The 18084-nt window shown below is 32.4% G+C and overlaps 1 protein-coding gene across 2 annotated transcripts in view; it reads right to left on the bottom strand.

Moving 5' to 3' along the window:
* FAM120A (family with sequence similarity 120 member A) overlaps positions 1 to 18084 on the bottom strand; it is a 134193-nt gene that overhangs the window by 47809 nt on the left and 68300 nt on the right. For both annotated transcript variants that reach the window (XM_074198343.1, XM_074198344.1), the window contains 5 exons: positions 17555 to 17652; positions 17003 to 17286; positions 10422 to 10509; positions 7539 to 7763; positions 4514 to 4688 (listed from right to left, as the gene is read on the bottom strand). In XM_074198343.1, coding sequence (XP_074054444.1) covers positions 4514 to 4688; positions 7539 to 7763; positions 10422 to 10509; positions 17003 to 17286; positions 17555 to 17652 — 870 coding nt within the window. The remainder of the gene's footprint in view (positions 1 to 4513; positions 4689 to 7538; positions 7764 to 10421; positions 10510 to 17002; positions 17287 to 17554; positions 17653 to 18084) is intronic.

Below are 18084 nucleotides of genomic sequence, written 5' to 3'. Positions count from 1 at the left end.
TATAACATTTCTTTTATAATTAAAAAAAACTGTAGGGGCGGCTAGGTGGTGGCGCAGTGGATAAAGCACACACAGGCCCTGGAGTCAAGAGTACCTGGGTTCAAATCTGGTCTCAGACACTTAATAATTACCTAGCTGTGTGGCCCTGGGCAAGCCACTTAACCCCAATTGCCTTGCAAAAACCTAAAAGAAAACAAAACAAATTGTAGCTCTTACACTGTAGTTAAGGGGGGTTGGGGACTTTTACCTTCATTTCCATATATCTATTCTACTATATTGATTTTTTAAACAATTTTATAATTCTCTTCGTGAAACATTCCCAAGATAATTCTAGTCATATTAAACTACTTTTTAACAACAGCAGTATATAACTCCTAATTATAATATTTTCTTTATTACCACTTTTCATCTTAAAATTAAAGAACCACGAAAGTTGGGGGGGGGGATCCAACTTTCCTGAAACCATACACATAACATGGTTATTACTTTCATCGCTGTGAAGATAGCTGTTTCTTTATGCTTACTTTTAATGACCTCTGAATGTGAAAAAGTTTTAGCATACATTCTTCCTTTTGAAATAAATTATTTCTAAGGGGGCAGCTAGGTGACACAGTGGATAGAGCACTGGCCTTGGAGTCAGGAGTACCTGAGTTCAAATCCGGCCTCAGACACTTAATAATTACCTAGCCATGTGGCCTTGGGCAAGCCACTTAACCTCATTGCCTTGAAAAAATCTAAAAAAGAAAAAAGAAAAAGAAAAGAAGTTATTTCTCAATGTATAAAACATGTAATCCCAATAACAATGAGAAATATAAGCATGGCACTAGTTTGAGTAATGTCATAGATACCAAGAAAAAAAAACCAGCCATGAACATCTGTACAATAGATGTTAATGAGTTTAAGGAAAGGTGGGGTAGGACTACATGATCCTCAAACTTAAAAAGCAAATCAATTAGAAAAATGATTATATTTAAAATAATAAATAATTTTAAAAAGGAAAGGTACAAACTGTCTAGTGTAGTTCTGAAGGTACCTCATTGAATATTTTAAAAATATTCAGAAGGGTTAAAAAAATCCTAAAAATCTATAGAAGACAAAATCCTGTAAAAATAACCTTAGAAATATTAAATTATATAACAAGTGACTGCTTGTGACAAATTTAAGACAAAAAATACTTTTTTAAAGCAATGTAGGAGACAAAATCAAAATAAGAGTTAGAATCATGATTTGTGATAGGAAAAAGAAAAGGTAAAACTATTAAACTCATATTTTCCATAAGTTCAAAATACAGAAAACCAACATATCATAGGGTACCAAAAAATTAGATGATATGGTTTCTCTGAACTAGGAGGGGAACTACAGGACTAGAAAAAAATGTTGTCCAGCTTAGATATGATATATATTAGTTACAACAGATAGTCCCTATCTTTTCAGAAAGTTTCTCTGATATTCATTTCTAAGACATATATATAGAACTGATTCAAATATTTAAGAGCCATTTCCCAACTGATAAATGATCCAAGAATAAGAACAAAGTTTTCAGAGATAGAAATTCAAAATATCAATAGCCAGCCATAGGAAAAAACACTAAACCACTAATAATTAAAGAAATTCAATAACTCTGAGGTTCATCTAATACCCATCAGATTTTCAAAGCTGACAAAAAGGAAAAATAAAATACTGTAGAAGCCGTTGGGGGGGGGGGAGATACATTAACGTGTTATTGATTAAGCTGTGAACTCGTCTAGCCATTCCTAGAAAGTAATTTGAAACTATGGTCAAAACAATATTAAACTGCACATTCCCTTTGACCAAGAGATATAAAAATTAATCTACATCTAATCTATATTTTAAAAAAATCTATTTTTTAAAAAAAGAGGAAAAGGACACATGCTCAAAAATAATTAGAGAAGTCCTTTTCAGTGGCAAGTAATTAGAAACTGAGAGAATGGCCATTAATCAAGGGATAGGTGAAGGAAATTTTGAAATTTTTTCAATTATGAATGGGGAAAAAAATCATCACTGTACTTAAATAAGTATCCAGATTATATGCTAGTCCTGTGACCTTGTGTACCCATGTGTATGACTGTGTGTAAGCAAAAGAAAATGTGAATTCAAAACCAGAGAATCATAGCAGTTTCACTCAAATTCACTTTTGTTCCTCTTTATCTTGGTTGTACACTTTGTCCTTTTTGTTATCTCTTATGTATAACTATATAATAAAGCCAACAGTACTCCCAGTATACCAACATGATTTCATACTACAATTCAAGAGAAAAGGAAAGGTTAGGTTAAAAGCAAAAGGTCAGAAAAGATAAAGATTGATAAATGGCATTCATCAACCTTATTAAAAATTCTTTATTACTTCTGGAAGACCCATAAACTTGAATATCTTTAAAAAATTTCAACATTTACTATTACTGACATGATCAATCAACAGTGGAATTTATGGTGCTCAATTAATACATATTTTCTAGCATCAATATTATAAACTACATGGTAAAACAGATTATCTTATTCAATCTGTATTTTATGTAGCTGTGGTCATAGAAATACCAAGAGACTTGAAATTCTTTTGGAATTCATGGCAAATTGAAGTAAGTCATTTTCAACTCAGATTATGATTACAAAACATACTTAAGAGTGTTATACAGTAGTTGCTACAAAATAAAGACTATACTCTTAAAGCACAAACACAAATTCGGATTAAATTATTGGAGGCACAGCAGTGGTTTGGATATAAATACTGAAGCATACTAGGTCTTATGCTGGCATTCATCACACCAGTAGAAACTGTCATGAAATTCTGCTTAGAGAATGAATACACTAACTTGCAAATGGAATTTTTTAAAAAGGTCAGTAAGGAAACTAAATAATATGATGGTTAAAATATCATATAGGTTAGATCAAACTGAAGGAATAAAGTAAAGATAATATTTAAACAATATTAAATACAATGATCCATTTTCAAATCAATTTCTTTAGCATTACCTTTAGAATGAGAGAAAGAAAGAGAGCTATACCAAAAGGAAATCTAAGCCACTTCTTTCTATATGGTAAGTGAAAGTGTATCAGTAAACTCAAGAAAGACAAAAGAAAGAGAAACAACTTCTAATAAATTGGCAAGTGGAAGATTAACGATAAACAGCAACGGAAGACCAATGGCATTTATACATAACTCAGGAAGAGAGTATGTTTTGAAGCAAATATATGAAGCATTGTCAGAAAAAAGGCTGTATATACATTTAATATACTATAAAGTACTGAAAAGAATCTTCCCATTATATACTAAGAAATACCATAACATGTACCCCCAAGCATATATTATTCAAAGACACCTCTTTCTAGTCACATTTAAAAACAGCAGGCATTAGTCATATGCTTTAAATTAATAGCAGTGCTAGCCAATTAATTTTATAACAAGTTCACAGAATTATGGTTTCTGTCACAAAAAATGAAATGTATGTTACAATCATACTTAAAAAACTACTTTATAGAATATGAGCAACCAATAAATAATATTAATTAGAAGAGTTTAAGTAGCCTCCAAATTTAAATCTGAAATCCTTATCCTCAATCTGTGACCTAGAATTAGTTAAATTCACAAGGGATCTGAAAATTTTTGAAGAAAATACACTATCTTTTTTGTTTGTCATTTACTATTTGAAATATACCACAGGGATTTTTTTTAAGTTTATTTAGTAACCATCATTTTACTCTCTTTTTCTAATTTACTTTTTCCTTATTTTGAAAATAATTTTTCTCTGCAAAATACACAGAATAACAATACATTCAATATATTTTTCTTTTACTAGATAAATTTTTTTAGGAGTAGCATTTTTGCAACACTACTTAACCCCTACATAGTTGCAATTAAAAGATTAAAAACTGTTAATTAATCAGAATTTATCAACATTTCGAACAATTTCTTTTAGTCTCCCCTAAATGGTTTCATTTAATCTGCTGATCAGTACACAAATTTTAAGTGGACTTTGCAAAAATTTACCATAACAATGTTATTAATGATGCAATAAAATCAGATCATAAATAATATAGTTTTAAAGTTGTTGTTTTTTAAAGAGCACCTTGAATTAGCAGAAAAGACACTGGAGTATTTTCATGTGTTTCATCAAATATAATAGAAATCCAGACATATTCAGTCTCAAACTTTAACTTTAAAAAACCACAACATATGCATTTAAGCACATACTGTGGAATGAAATATGCTAATTACAGAAATGAAACCGTGTCAGAAAGCTTACTGTTTATGTCCACTTTCAGTATGAAATGAATACTTAACATTTGATTGTTTTATTAAAGTGAGATAATATGAGAGTAACATCACATATCCCCTTAAATAAACCTGGCCCTACTGTCCAGATGAAGTGTCATCTTTGTTACATTTATGAGGCTCTCAAAGCTAATTGAATAATGTCTCTTCTAAACCTTTGGAAAATGCACAAAAGATTATGAGGTACTGAAGAAAGCAAACAATGGATTTTACAGTACATACATTCTGGTGGAAGTCTGTTCTTTCTAAAAGCAAGTCTTTCAGTTTTCTTTCTGCTTTCTGCCAAACTAAACAGGACTCCGTAAACATACTGACGAACTGGCCTATAAAGCAGAGCAGCAGGAGGCAGGTCTTTGTTGGCTTCATCTTCAATAGAAACAGCAATTTTGATTTCACCCTTTGCATGGAAGAAAGCAGAATAATATTGCACATTTTTCATGTTGAATTAAAAAAGCTTACAGAAATATACCGTATAATTCCTTTTAAAACATTTTTTCAATGTTAATCTAAATTAAATGGCCATCTTAAAACAAGCAGAATGAAGTGTTTGGTATGAGTTCATGTAGTAACCTGTAGTCAAAAATCTTTTATCAGAACTTAAAATACATTTTTCACTATTTTAGTTCACAAATTAGGAAAGAAGAAAATCCTATGAATGAGTCAAAATGCTTTGTAATGGGTTGGAACAATGTTATCAGGCAAGTGATCACTTAAGCATGCTGTAGAAGGGACGCCTGCACTGGAGAACAAGTTGAACTAGAAAAATCTATCTCTACAAAACTTTCCCACTCTAAGATTATGTGATTTTATTAGATAAATCTCCCTGTTTACTAAGAAAACAAGAATTTGATTAAACTTTTCTTACCCTTTTCTGCAAAAATTATCTTAAGTGACTTACCTAAAATAAACTTTTGAAATGATATTAACTTATGTCTTAATGTTTTAGTCCTTTTGTTCTGGTATAGTGAGTGCTCAATAAATACTTGCTAAATTCCAAGACAACTAAGTTACAGTCTCACAAAGATCAGGCTTGATTTTTCCATTTCTCCTATATTGTCACCCCTTTCTTCCCAATCATAGTTTCAAGATGTTCTCTAGCCAAGAGAGAACAATGGGTCCATCTTCCAAAAGAGCTACAGAAAATCTTTATGGCCACTTATTCAGGTAGACTATTTACACCTTAATGAGCATGTTTTATGATTTTTGTGACTAATTAATTCTATATTCACAACATAAAAATAAATCTTAATTTAAATTATTGACTAGACTAGACATCATCTAACAATGGTTGGCACAAAGCTAGAGTGGTTCTTCCAAACACAATTTGACACCATAAATCAATCATACATATGTTAAACTGTCAGTTACTTCTAATTCTATATGTAGTTTTATGAAAGATACTGTTACTTATGCCTGGGTAGCTACAGTGTTCTAACACTCTCCTTTAGAGTTATTTTATTTACCATGTATTCTGCTTTAAAAATTCTTTAGGAATTATTTGTTTGATGTCATCAGATATAAACAGCATCTTCAATATATTTTTCTCTTAGGAGAAGGGAAGTTTTTCAACAAAAATTACCTTTCTAGAAATGTTTGAAGTATTATCTCCCTGAAAATGTTGTGCCCAAGTTGATTCATTGGGAAAGATTGAACTCATAACATACTCTCTGATTTGTGTGTTCCTAAATACATTTAGCATTCAAGAAAGTCTTTAAAATGCAAGTTGGAAAAAATAAGTTGTCTTGATGACAAACATAGTATCACATAGTTTATAAATGTTTGCCTTCAAAATAATTATGAAAATAATGAGTAATAGTGAAATGCAGATGCACATAAAATTGTATGGTTTTCTTTTGGATCTTAACAGTTATACATAAATCGAGTAGTATATCCATCACTATGTAGATTTGATTATTCTGATACAACTGGTGATTTCAGAGAACCTGACACATGGAAGAACATGGCGGGGAGAGAGAGTATGTGGTATCTAAAGAAGTTGGTTAATTCTCTAAAAGGATTAAAACCCCCTTCCCTACAATGACACTTATCCAATTCAACATCTGTTCCAAGTTCAAAAGCTTTTCCATCTTAAAAATGATAAACTACAAGTAATACTGTACACATACATCTTAATAAAATAATGCAGTATAATCAGAAACAATTACAATTAAAGGAATAAATAAAAAGACCTGGATAAACAGTAATAGATTGAACACTCCTGATTTCTTCTAATTTATAAAACTAAGCAGGACTGAGGCTAATTGATTAACACTCCTTACCAAAATAAATTCATCTCAGAATTTCGCATTTGTGTGTATGGCTTTTTTTCTCTATCAATCAAGCGCTATCTACAAATTTCAAATGGAATTAATTACATTAAGATAGACAGAAAAGAAACTTTTAATTGAGAGACTCCCTGCACAAATCAAAGTAGTGCTTCTATGGAACAATTAAAAAAATACACATTAATTAACAAATTAATTGATCAGAAGAATTCCCTATGTAAGGCAAGGTCTATGACTATCACATAAAGAAAATTAACTTGGAAATCAGTATGAAAATTGCATATAAACCTTAGAACTGAAAAAAAATTAAGATTTCCTAAAATGTTATTCCAATATAACATATTTGTAGGTATACACTTAGAAAGTTTTAAAAAATTCAAGTACATCTCTATGGAAAAGATCCTTGCATTTTCTGATTTTATGCACATAAAGCAATTAACATCCTACAATACATTTTTAAAATATTTTTGTATTACAAAATCACCTTCAATTAGATGAACATGTCAAAATACAGAATGCATTAGCCACTCAAAAGGCAGACATTAAGTTGTACATATTAGAGATTCTATCTAAAATAAGAATGAAACCTGAAATTGAAATATATGGAGATCAAATTGGAAAAAATAAGATATCCCAAAATAATTTAGGTGTTATTTTGCTATATAAGTAGAAGAAAAACTTTTAAGAGATTTACACTAAACTGAAGAAAAAACAATTCTGATATATATAACGAAGTAATCATTTCTACAAGAAGTAAATGATACTTTTGTGTATTCACTGGGAGTTAGATATGAAAAAGTTTTTGTACAATTTGATATATTCCTGTTTAGAAAAAAATGAAATTTGCAGTGTAGTGAAATTATTTTTAAAATACTTTGCAAAGGCACAGAATACACTTTTTTTAAAAAAGGAGGAATTACCATCTATAAACCCAGTAATACTAGTGTCATCTTAGATAATACCTTTGTAAGAATATGAAAGATGTAGGGATACATTAACCCCTTCTTGTGCCTGTGCTCTGCTACTCTCAATACTTCTGGTGCAACAGGAGGTAATGGAGGTGTGGTAATATCCATGTGGTTCCTGGTGGGCATTGACAAAAGGCAGGGGATTTGTGCAGTGTTGGCTTGGTTCCCTTTCCCTTCAGCTATCTGGCTTCCTGAAGAGGCAGTAGAGGAACCTTCTGCCTAAAAGAGAGAAAAGGAAAAATATATTTAATATCATACCATTTAAACTAGGAGGTAATTTAAAAACTATTAAGGTCAACCAACTCGTCTTGTTGATGAGTGACGAGAGAACTAAGAGTAATGTGACTTGCCTTCCATCACAAAGTGAGACATTAAAGAACCCAGCTGCCAATGCAATCCTCTTTCTGCACTGAATTCTTTCTGTCAGTGACCTCCAAAAGGTGCTGATATGGAGATAATCAATGGGGTTTGCAAAGAAGGAAATTATGGTATACGAGAAATGGACCCCTAGTTAAAATCTTGGGGGAAAATGTTGAATTATAATGAAGGCATGTATCATCTCATAAACCCCCCCCCAACCCCCATGATAAAGGATAAATGTAGATTATAGTATAATTCTAATAAGCTTGCCAAACATAAATAGAATAATGTGAACTTAATTTCATCTTTTTAAAAACAAAGATTAAAATTAGAAAATCAAGACACATTCAACAACTCATTTGTGTTGTCTGTGATGTTTTTGTGGAATTTAATTGAATGTATCCATTTCATAGCTATTAAATAAGCAAAACATTTATAATAAAAAGATGAAAAGCAAAATTATCCCTGACCTCCAGGAGTTTTCATTTACTGAGAAGATAACATAGACAATGAGAAGAATTACAAGATAACTGAAGTAGAGAGCACTATAAGCAGAAAAAGGGAAAGCTGCCTTCAGTAAGTTGTACTACTTATTCTAAGGTAGAGGGTGAGGGAGGAGTTAAAAATGGGAGACTGCGAAGGGAAAGAAAAAAGAAATGGAATGTCATGGATGGGTAACAGCATGATGGTCAATTTGGCTGAAATATAAAGAACATGAAGGAGATTCATGAGAAATAAGGATGGAAAAATAGTGACAGAGTGTAAGGTGAAGAGATTTTAAAAGGAGGGTTGAAGAGTTTGTGCTTTATTTTAGAGGTAAGTGGTCATAACCAATGATTATGGAACAGGGGAGTTATGGTCAGACAGACCTGTGCTTTAGGAATATTATTTTGGTACCTTTAGGAAGAATGTTAGAAAGGGGGGGGAAAAAAAAGAAGCAAGAAGACCAATTAGAAAGCTATTTTAATAATCCAGGTGAGGGATGGGGACCTAAAATGAGGTGGTAACTACAAAAGATTTAAACAGATTTAAGGTCTTATGGAGGCAAATTAATCAGACTTGCCAACTTATGGGACAGTGAACTGGAAAGAAAAATGAAGATGATTGAGAGGTAGACTTGGTGTTTCTGGAAAAAAATGATAACCTTAACAATAAATGAAAAATTTGGAAGAGAGAAAGGTTCTGAGAAGAGAAGATAATGAGTTAAGTTTTATATATATATATAATGAGTTTGAGATTCCGACAAGATTATTTAGGTAGAAATATGCAGCAACCAATTAGTTGCTGATGAATTATTGAACTCAGGAGAATAACAAGATTATTTATATTTAAAATGGGAGACTATCCTATTGCCTTAGGGAAATGCAAAAGTAATTGCCTTAGGGTAAATGTCAAATTGTTTTGGAAGGTACAATTTTTAAGTACAAGGTAATAGGCTATTATTTTATTCTTGCTTGTATTCTTCATCAAATCATGAGATTAGAAAGTGAGGTTCTAAATTGAGCTACTTGTTCAAGAGATCATGAATGACCTAAATAGCAGAATCAGTATTTGTATTCTAGTCTTCAGACTCCAAATGTATTGCTTTTGCTACTGTAACCATTCCATCTCTGTTTTCTATTTATTTCAAACTTTTTTGTTGTTTTTCATTTTAAAATTTCTATGTGAAAGTAAATAGGCACTGTGTTGGTAAATCTGAGGAGTAAAGTAGAACTGAGTTGATGAAGTATACCTTATTTTAAGTTAACTTATGTAATCATGCCACTGTGGTAGACTCCAGAGAAGATGCAAAGTTTAAACAAGATATGATCCTTGATCTCATGTTGCTTTTAGCTTACTAGTGGAAAAAGATATAAATGCAGATGATGATAACATACTTCATTTTAAGAACATTAGAGTATTGTGAAACTAGGTAAGAGGAGAGAAGCAAAGGATATGATGAGTTGTTAGCTACTGGATTGGGAAGGCTTCTTGTACAAGATAGTGTTTTAGTTACACTTTTATGTATAAAGTAGTTAAGGAGTGAAAAGGTGAAAAGCCAATACAGCATTCCAAGTATAGGGAACAATATGAGTTAAGGTGGTAGGCAAATGTAAATGTTAAGAGTATGCCCATTTGGCTTGAATGTGGAATGTAACAATATGAAATAACATTTAATAATTACCTAGCTGTGTGACCTTGGGCAAGTCACTTAACACCATTGCCTTAAAATAAATTTTAAAAAAAGATGCATTCAAAAGAGAAAAGAAGAGATGTGGGTGACAGTGAGGGTCAGTACTAGGGTCATAAAGAAAAAAAAGGGTGGCAATATGCAAGATATTGCAGAAATAATATTTCTAAAGACTTGGTAATTGGATTTGAAAGTTGCAAGTCAGAAGAGACAACAAAAATTCTCTGAGTTTTTACTCCTGCTATGGAAAAGTTCCCCTGATAACTAATTACAAATATACATTCATGCACTCTGAAAGTTTAATAACTTTTATATTTAAAGGAAAAAAGAAAATCTACATATGCTACCTTTGTTTGGTCTCCTGGATCTCCACGTGCTTGCGTTTCTGACTGGTTTCCTGTCTTTTCCCAGCCAACTTTGTTCCCACTGACATGGCTAAATGCAAAAGGAAGATTACAGGTCAACTCTCTTTATGATAAAGAATTCATTATAGCAAAAATCTTACATGAAATCATCTAGGAATCAATAATAATAGTATCTTGTCATTTTAAGAAAAGAATAGATAACAGTAACATTATGTAATTAAAGTAAACACTATCAACACCACATCTTTTCTGTTAGGCTTAAAAGGGAATACTAAATATTTATAATTTCTAATTCAACAAAGATTTACTAAGTACCTATAAGTGACTGATGTGGTAATAGCTATGTAGGATGGCAAATACAGTTTCTGTTTTCATTTTCCCACCAAGACACAATTAAGAAATATTTAATAGAAAACAAAAATAACTAAGTGATTAAGATAAAAGACCAAAGATGCTGTGGGAATTAAAGAAGGGGCAGTGATGTGGGTTAGAATTATATGAGAAACCTTAAAGGAACTGAAGTCTTAGGGAGGTCCTTCTAGGAAGGCCAGAATAAGCAAGGAAACAAAAAAACTAGGAAGACATTTAAAGTGGGCAGACCAACAAAAGGCTTAGAGAAAAATAATATCTGTAGAAAGGAGCCTCTTTTCTCAGTTAACAGATCACATGGTTGTCATGATCCAGGTTAAATCCTTGGCTACAAAGTATTCCCAACACACTTGAGCAGTTTTTCTCTACCATAGTTAGAAAAAGAAAGGAAGGAGGCAGACGTGATAGTGGAGTGGAGTGAAAGGGAGATCGAGACAGAGAAGAGAATTAAAATTTGAGATGGACCATTAATAAAGAATTCATTACTTTTACATTGGTTAGAAATTTTGTTGGAGTATAATAATCTAGTGTTTGAGAAAGAACTCACCATTTTATAAAAGATACTGGAAAAATTAAAAAGCAGTCTGTCAGAGAGAAGGCATAGATCAACAACTCACACCATATTCCAAGATAAGATCAAAATGAGTACATGATTTAGACATAAAGGGGGATATAATAAGCAAATTAGGGAAGCATAGAAAAAAAATTACCAGCCGTTTTATAGAGATTTAAGAGATAAAAGATCACAGATCATAAAAAGTATAATTTTGATAACATGAATTTAAAAAATTTTTGAACAAATAAAACCAATATAACTAAAATTAGAATGAAAACAAGAAACTGGAAATGTTTTTCTGATAAATGGCACATTTCTTATTTATTATATATGTGAGTCAAATTGATAAAAATAGAAGCCATTCTCCAATTGATAAATGGTAAAAGGATGTAAGCAGCTAGTTTCCAGAAAAAAAATCAAAGTAATTAAGTCAAATTCTTGGAGAAGTAGAAATGAAAATATTGCAAATCTTCTCACAGCCATAAGACTGGTTAAAATAATAAGAAAAAGAAAATAACAAATGCTGGCAGGGATAAGGAAAAAAGGTACACTAAGAATGAAGTGGTGATGCAGTGGTAAATTGATCCATTTCTGGAAAACAATTTAGAACTATGCCCAAAGGATTATAAAAATGAGCATACCCTTTGACCAGCAATACCACTATTAGGGGTGTATCCTAAAGAGATCAAGAAAGAGGAAAAGGGTCTACATGTACAGAAATACTTATAATAGCAGCTCTTTTTGTGGTGGTAAAGAATATGGGAATACGATGGAAAATTATTATGCAGTAAAAAATAATGAAAGAAGATGGTTTCAGAGAAGCCTGGGAAGACTTATATGAACTGATAAAAAATAAAGTGAACAATGTATACAACAGCAACATTGTAACAATTATCAACTTTGAAAGATTTGACAAAGCTGATTGTTAGTGCTCTCTAACAATTCCAAAACTCTCAGGATGAAAAATACTCTCTCACCTCCAGAAGAAATGGAGATACATGAGAGCAGAATGAACATATTCTTTTCTCTTTATTTTTCTTGCTCTTCTCCCAATCCCAAAATGGCTACTATGGAAATTTGCTTTGCATCATTTCATATGGGTATTATATTTTTTGATTTCTCAAATGGATAAGGGAGAGGAGAGAGAAGGAAAAAAAATTGGACTGCAAAATAAACAATTAAAAAAACCTTTAGGGGAAGCTAGGTGGTGCAGTGGATAAAGCACTGGCCCTGGAGTCAGGAGGACCTGAGTTCAAATCTGACCTCAAACACTTAATAATTACCTAGCCATGTGGCCTTGGGCAAGCCACTTAACCCCATTGCCTTGCACAAAACCTAAAAACAAAAAACAAAAACTTTAAAAATGAGTAAAAGAATGGGTAATAATAACTTCTGATGAAGTAAATATAGTACCCAAAATGTATAAAGTACAAAAAAAAGCAGACACCAGAATTGACTTTTGATGGAAATTCATAAAATATTAGAAATAAAAATTCTTGCCACTAAAAAAATGTTGTTTTGAACATAAATGATAATATTATTTTCATCTCCCTAGACTTGACCTACTGATAAAATAGAAAATCTTTTATTTGAAATCTTAAAACAGTGGCATAATGGGAAACAGCAGTGCAGTGGAAAATTAGGAGATATGAATTTGCTTTTGCAAAGGATGGAACAACTAGAATTAGAAGGCACCTCAGAGGCCATGCCATGCTCAGTCGTGACTAACATTAACAAGATGAGTTCAACAGATTGCTCAAACCTTAGTGGACATGTAAAATTAAGGAATAAAACTAAGTTATCTATGGTCTCATCTAGGTGTTTTTTTAAATTTGTTTTGCTTTTTGTTTTTATATTACCTTCACTAACCCTATATATAAATACTTTTCCTTCCTTCCATAACTAACCATTCCTTATAACAAAGGATAAAAAAGAAAGGAAAGGGGAGGGGGAGCAGTTCTGCTACACCAAATCTTATATTACATGCCATACTCAAAAACCAAGGGAAGGAAGTATCCTTTCCTATCTCTTTCCTCTGGTTCCAAGACTGGCTTACATAAATACACAACATTGATTATTTTGTTTTGTATTTTATTGTTGTTCTTTTCATTTATGTGGTTGTAGTCACTGTAAACTGTTTTCTTGATTCTGTTTCCTTCCCTTTGCATTAAAAAGTAGAAATTATCTCTCATGTCATCAACTGCCCACTGGAGTTACCTTCAAAGTATAGTGTGAAAGATTCCAAATATAGATTTTTTCTTTATATTTTTCTACCTAAAAATAACAAGTTGGACGATAACTTATTTAATAGAATGATACTAGCACCCTTTCTACATTCATGAGTCAGATGGTTAAATCATAAGTGGTATATGAGGTTTATCTTGAGGACAGAGTATTAAGAGTTTTACACCAGGGAGTTAATAGTGGTACCTTCAGTTTTCTTTGTTTACTATCAGTGTACTGCAACATATTAATGATTACATTATCTTGTTTTAACTAAACTAATTCAAAATGAATGGACATGATTAAGATTTCTCCTAAGAAACTAGAAACTCACTGAATACAACATGAGCAAAATGAGGCTTCAACCTCGAAGCTCACATATATATCAAAATATTTAGAGCAACTTTTTTTGATAGCAAAAAACTCAAAATAAGAAGACATTCACTGATTAGAAAGTAGTTAAAAAAAACCGGCACATGAATATAAAAAGAGTATTACTGTGCTGTAAGAAATAATATATAAAAAATATAGAAGTATAAGAAAATGCAGATGATTTGATGAGGAAAGAAGTAATACTAAGCAAATAATATATATACAACGTCTACATTAATGTAAAAGGAAAAAGCAACTGCAAAACAACCAAAAATGAACAGTGTAAACAAAGAACACACATAGTCCCAAAATAGGAGGGACACAAGCCTAGAACTTTATATACATTTTCAAACTTTAGGTCTTGTTTTTTTCTCTTTTCTTTTTAAAAAAGATATTTCTTAAGGGTGGCTAGGTGGCGCAGTGGATAGAGCATTGGCCCTGGAGTCAGTTCAAATCCTGCCTCAGACACTTAACAATTACCTAGCTGTGTGGTCTTGGGCAAGCCACTTAACCCCATTGCCTTGAAAAAATAAAATCTAAAAAAAAAAATTTCTTGTTATATGTGAAGAATGAGAAAGAATATTGAGTAATGAGAAAAATTCTGGAGATATTAAAAAAGATATTCATAAAATTTATTTTAAAAGCAGATTAAACTATTAATAATCCAATTAATATTTAATAATTTAACAAGAAGAAAGGCTTTTATAATATTAGAATTTTAATTATTTCAACTATCTAATCCTTTTTATTTCTATTTTTAAAATATATATATGTGTACAATATTATATATCTATAATCAGTAAGCAATGAAACACTGGAGTATGTATGTGAACATTTTTGGAGAATGGTGAGAAACACTGATTAAGTTGGCACTCTGTTACAAGTACTCTCCTAAGGGTTGGGGATACAAATACAAAGGAAAAGGGGAGGGGAGGGGAGGGGAGGGGAGGGAAGAGAAGGGAAGGGAAGGGTAGGAGGAGGGAGGATGCAGAGGCTGCCTCACACCAGCTGGACATGCAATCACAGTCCAGGCACAGTGCCAAGTGATCAGACTACACATAAGGTAAGAGATGGGTCTAAGCTCCAAAGTCCACAAAACCAGGGGGAAGACAACATGTGAACAACGGTGCTCAGCCAAGCTCAGTGCACGATAAATCAAAACCAGTCACAAAAGGAAGATACCAGGATTGGAAGGGACTGAGAAAAGTCTCCTGGAGAAGAGGGCAGTTTAGTCAGGACTTGAAGGAAGTCAGAAATGAGGAAGAAGAGGATTCTAGGTCTGGAGATAGTCAAAAAATATATGCCTCTAATAACAAAGACCTTCACTATTGTCACAAACTGCTGGGAAAATTGGAAGACATTGTAGCAGAAGCTAGGCAGAGACCAACATCTCACATTCCATTTCCAAGTCAAAGCACATCTTAGACATAAAGGATGATATCATAAACAAATTAAGAGAGCAAGGAAGTGTTTGACCAAACATCAATAGATAAGGTTAGAATTCATGACCAAATGAGATAAAGAGCATTTATAAAATGTAAAAGGAACAATTTTAATTACATTAAATTAAAAGGATTTTATAAAATAAATGTAACTGACTTTAGAAGGAAATCAGAGCACTGGGAAACAATTTGTACAGCCAGTATTTCTGAAAAAGAACTCATTTCTAAAATTAATATAGAGAACTGAGTTAAATTCAGAAGAAAACAAGTCATTCCCCAATTGATAAATGGTCAAAGGATATGATCAGCCAGTTTTCATATGAAATTAAAACTATCTATAATCATATAAAAAAAATCAATCAATTAGAGAAATACAAATTAAAGCAACTCTGAGATACCACCCCATACCTGTTAGATTGACTAAGATGACAGAAAAGGAATTGATAAATGCTGGAGAGGATTTGGGAAAACAGGAACACTTTTGGTGAAATTGTGAACTGATTCAACCATTCTGGAAAGCAACTTGGAACTTTACCCAAAAGGCTATAAAACTGTGCATACCCTCTGATCCAATACTAGGTCTGTATATCAAAGAGATCATAAAATAGGGAAGAGGACCCACAAAAATAACAGCAGCACTGTGTAATGATCAAGTTCAAGCCATATGAATATTAGCTGAATGAAATAGGAATTTTCTTTCTAGAGGACATTTAAGGATGACATGATCATTGCCTATAGTAGACAATTCAACTTGAAAAATAATTATTAAGTAAGGGTTATGTGCCAGACAATGCCAATCTCATAAATATTTGAAAGGTTGTTGTACGGAAAAAAGAATTTGTCTTATTCTACTTGCCTTAGAGGATAATACCAAAAGTAATGGAGGGAAGCTGCCAAGGAGGCACAATTAGGCTTAATATCAAGAAAAAGTGGTATTCTCTAGAAGGGTAAAGGGCTAAGCAAAGAAATCTTTAAAACTGACTGGATGATTATAAAGACATATTAAAAAGGGGGGTTTTGTTCAGTTATGAGTTGGACCTCCTAGGATTCAACATTTGTGTTCCTCCATGGCCTGATGGAGTCTGGGCTACAACTCCCCATAATCAGAGTCCATCTTACTGTGGCCATAATCTAATACTAACAGGAATCGTTTCTTTTAGAAAGCACTAGTCAGGGGTGGCTAGGTGGCACAGTGAATAGAGCACCAGCTCTGGAGTTAGGAGTACCTGAGTTCAAATGCGGCCTCAGACACTTAATAATTACCTAGCTGTGTGGCCTTGGGCAAGCCACTTAACCCCATTTGCCTTGCAAAAAGTAAAAAAGAAAAAAAAAAGAAAGCACTAGTCAAAATCACATTATGACCAACTAATAATTTGAAGAACTGATTTTATAAACAGTATGATAAATTTTTCCATTTTATACTCATGGATTTTATGTTCATTTATCAAATATATATTTATTATTCTTTGAAATTAGACCTTTAATCAAAAACACAATGTCCTATATAACTGGAATATTTGGACACAAATACTTTCAGCTACTTTAAGAGAAGTAACTAAACCATATAAGGGTGAAAATTCACCATAAAACTCATTACTTACTTTGTAGCTCCTCCATTGCCTTCATCATTATCAGATGACGATGATGTTGAAGAGGGAGGAAAATAGGCTGAATCCACATGGTTAGGGCTGCCACTCTGAGCTGGATTTATTGGAGAGGATCGTTCATACAATGGAGTATGTTTTCCTTCATGAGGAATGTTACTATAGTTGTTCTGCTCAGACAAATTTTTTCCACTTGTTTCCAAGGTGATAGCCGGCTCAGAGAGGCTATATGGGTATGGACCCTGACCTGGAGCACCACCTGGGCTAGACATCTGCTGGGCCTAGAACAAAATGGTCTCATTTAAATATAAGTAATAAAAAATAAATAAATGGATGCTGTCAGACTCCAGTAAGTAACAGATTTATCCTGTGAAAGAATTCTTAGTTGATTTTTAACACTATACTCACTGACAGTTTCTTTTTTTCCCCCCAAGTATGCAGTTCCAGAAAACTTTGAGAAATCATTTCTGCATATAATCAAATCTCAACACATATATACTCCTAAGAACTGGCAATACAAGTCATTAATAGAATAAAAAGCATACTTACAACAGGTTTTGCTTGTATAGAGGTCTGTGGAATGTTAAGCATCTGAGGGGGAACATACGGTGGCACTATCCCAGGCATTCCAAACTGATTTGGTCTGGCTGTTTCATCAGAAGTGGAAGAAAAGAATAAAACAAAAGTGAATAGCAGCACATTTTCCCACAGAACCTACTTCAGAAATGCTAACAGCTAGCACACTTACCCATTTGTCATTTGCCTACTTGTGACATCTCTCATGTCAACACTGTTTAGGTTTTCTTCCCACAACCACAGAACTATTCAGAAAACTTTTTTAAAAGCTAGAAAAATGGAGATTTTATTGGAAAAACTCAATAAATTTCTACACTGAGCTATGCGAAAATGTGAGGATTATTTTGTTTTTTCAATAGCACTGCAGTAATTATTTTGGCAATTTCTCTTCCCTTAACCTTTAATCTCTTTTTTAAAAAAAAACTTTCTATCTCTGTTCTCTCCTCCTTTTGATACCTAAAGTAATTCTTAGCAAAACTAGTCTTTAAACACAAGAAATTAAA

Source organism: Macrotis lagotis, chromosome 8, assembly GCF_037893015.1.
Source record: "Macrotis lagotis isolate mMagLag1 chromosome 8, bilby.v1.9.chrom.fasta, whole genome shotgun sequence".
NCBI classification, from domain to species: domain Eukaryota; kingdom Metazoa; phylum Chordata; class Mammalia; order Peramelemorphia; family Peramelidae; genus Macrotis; species Macrotis lagotis.
Note: the sequence above shows the minus strand (reverse complement) of the source record. Positions and strands in the feature narration are given on the sequence as shown.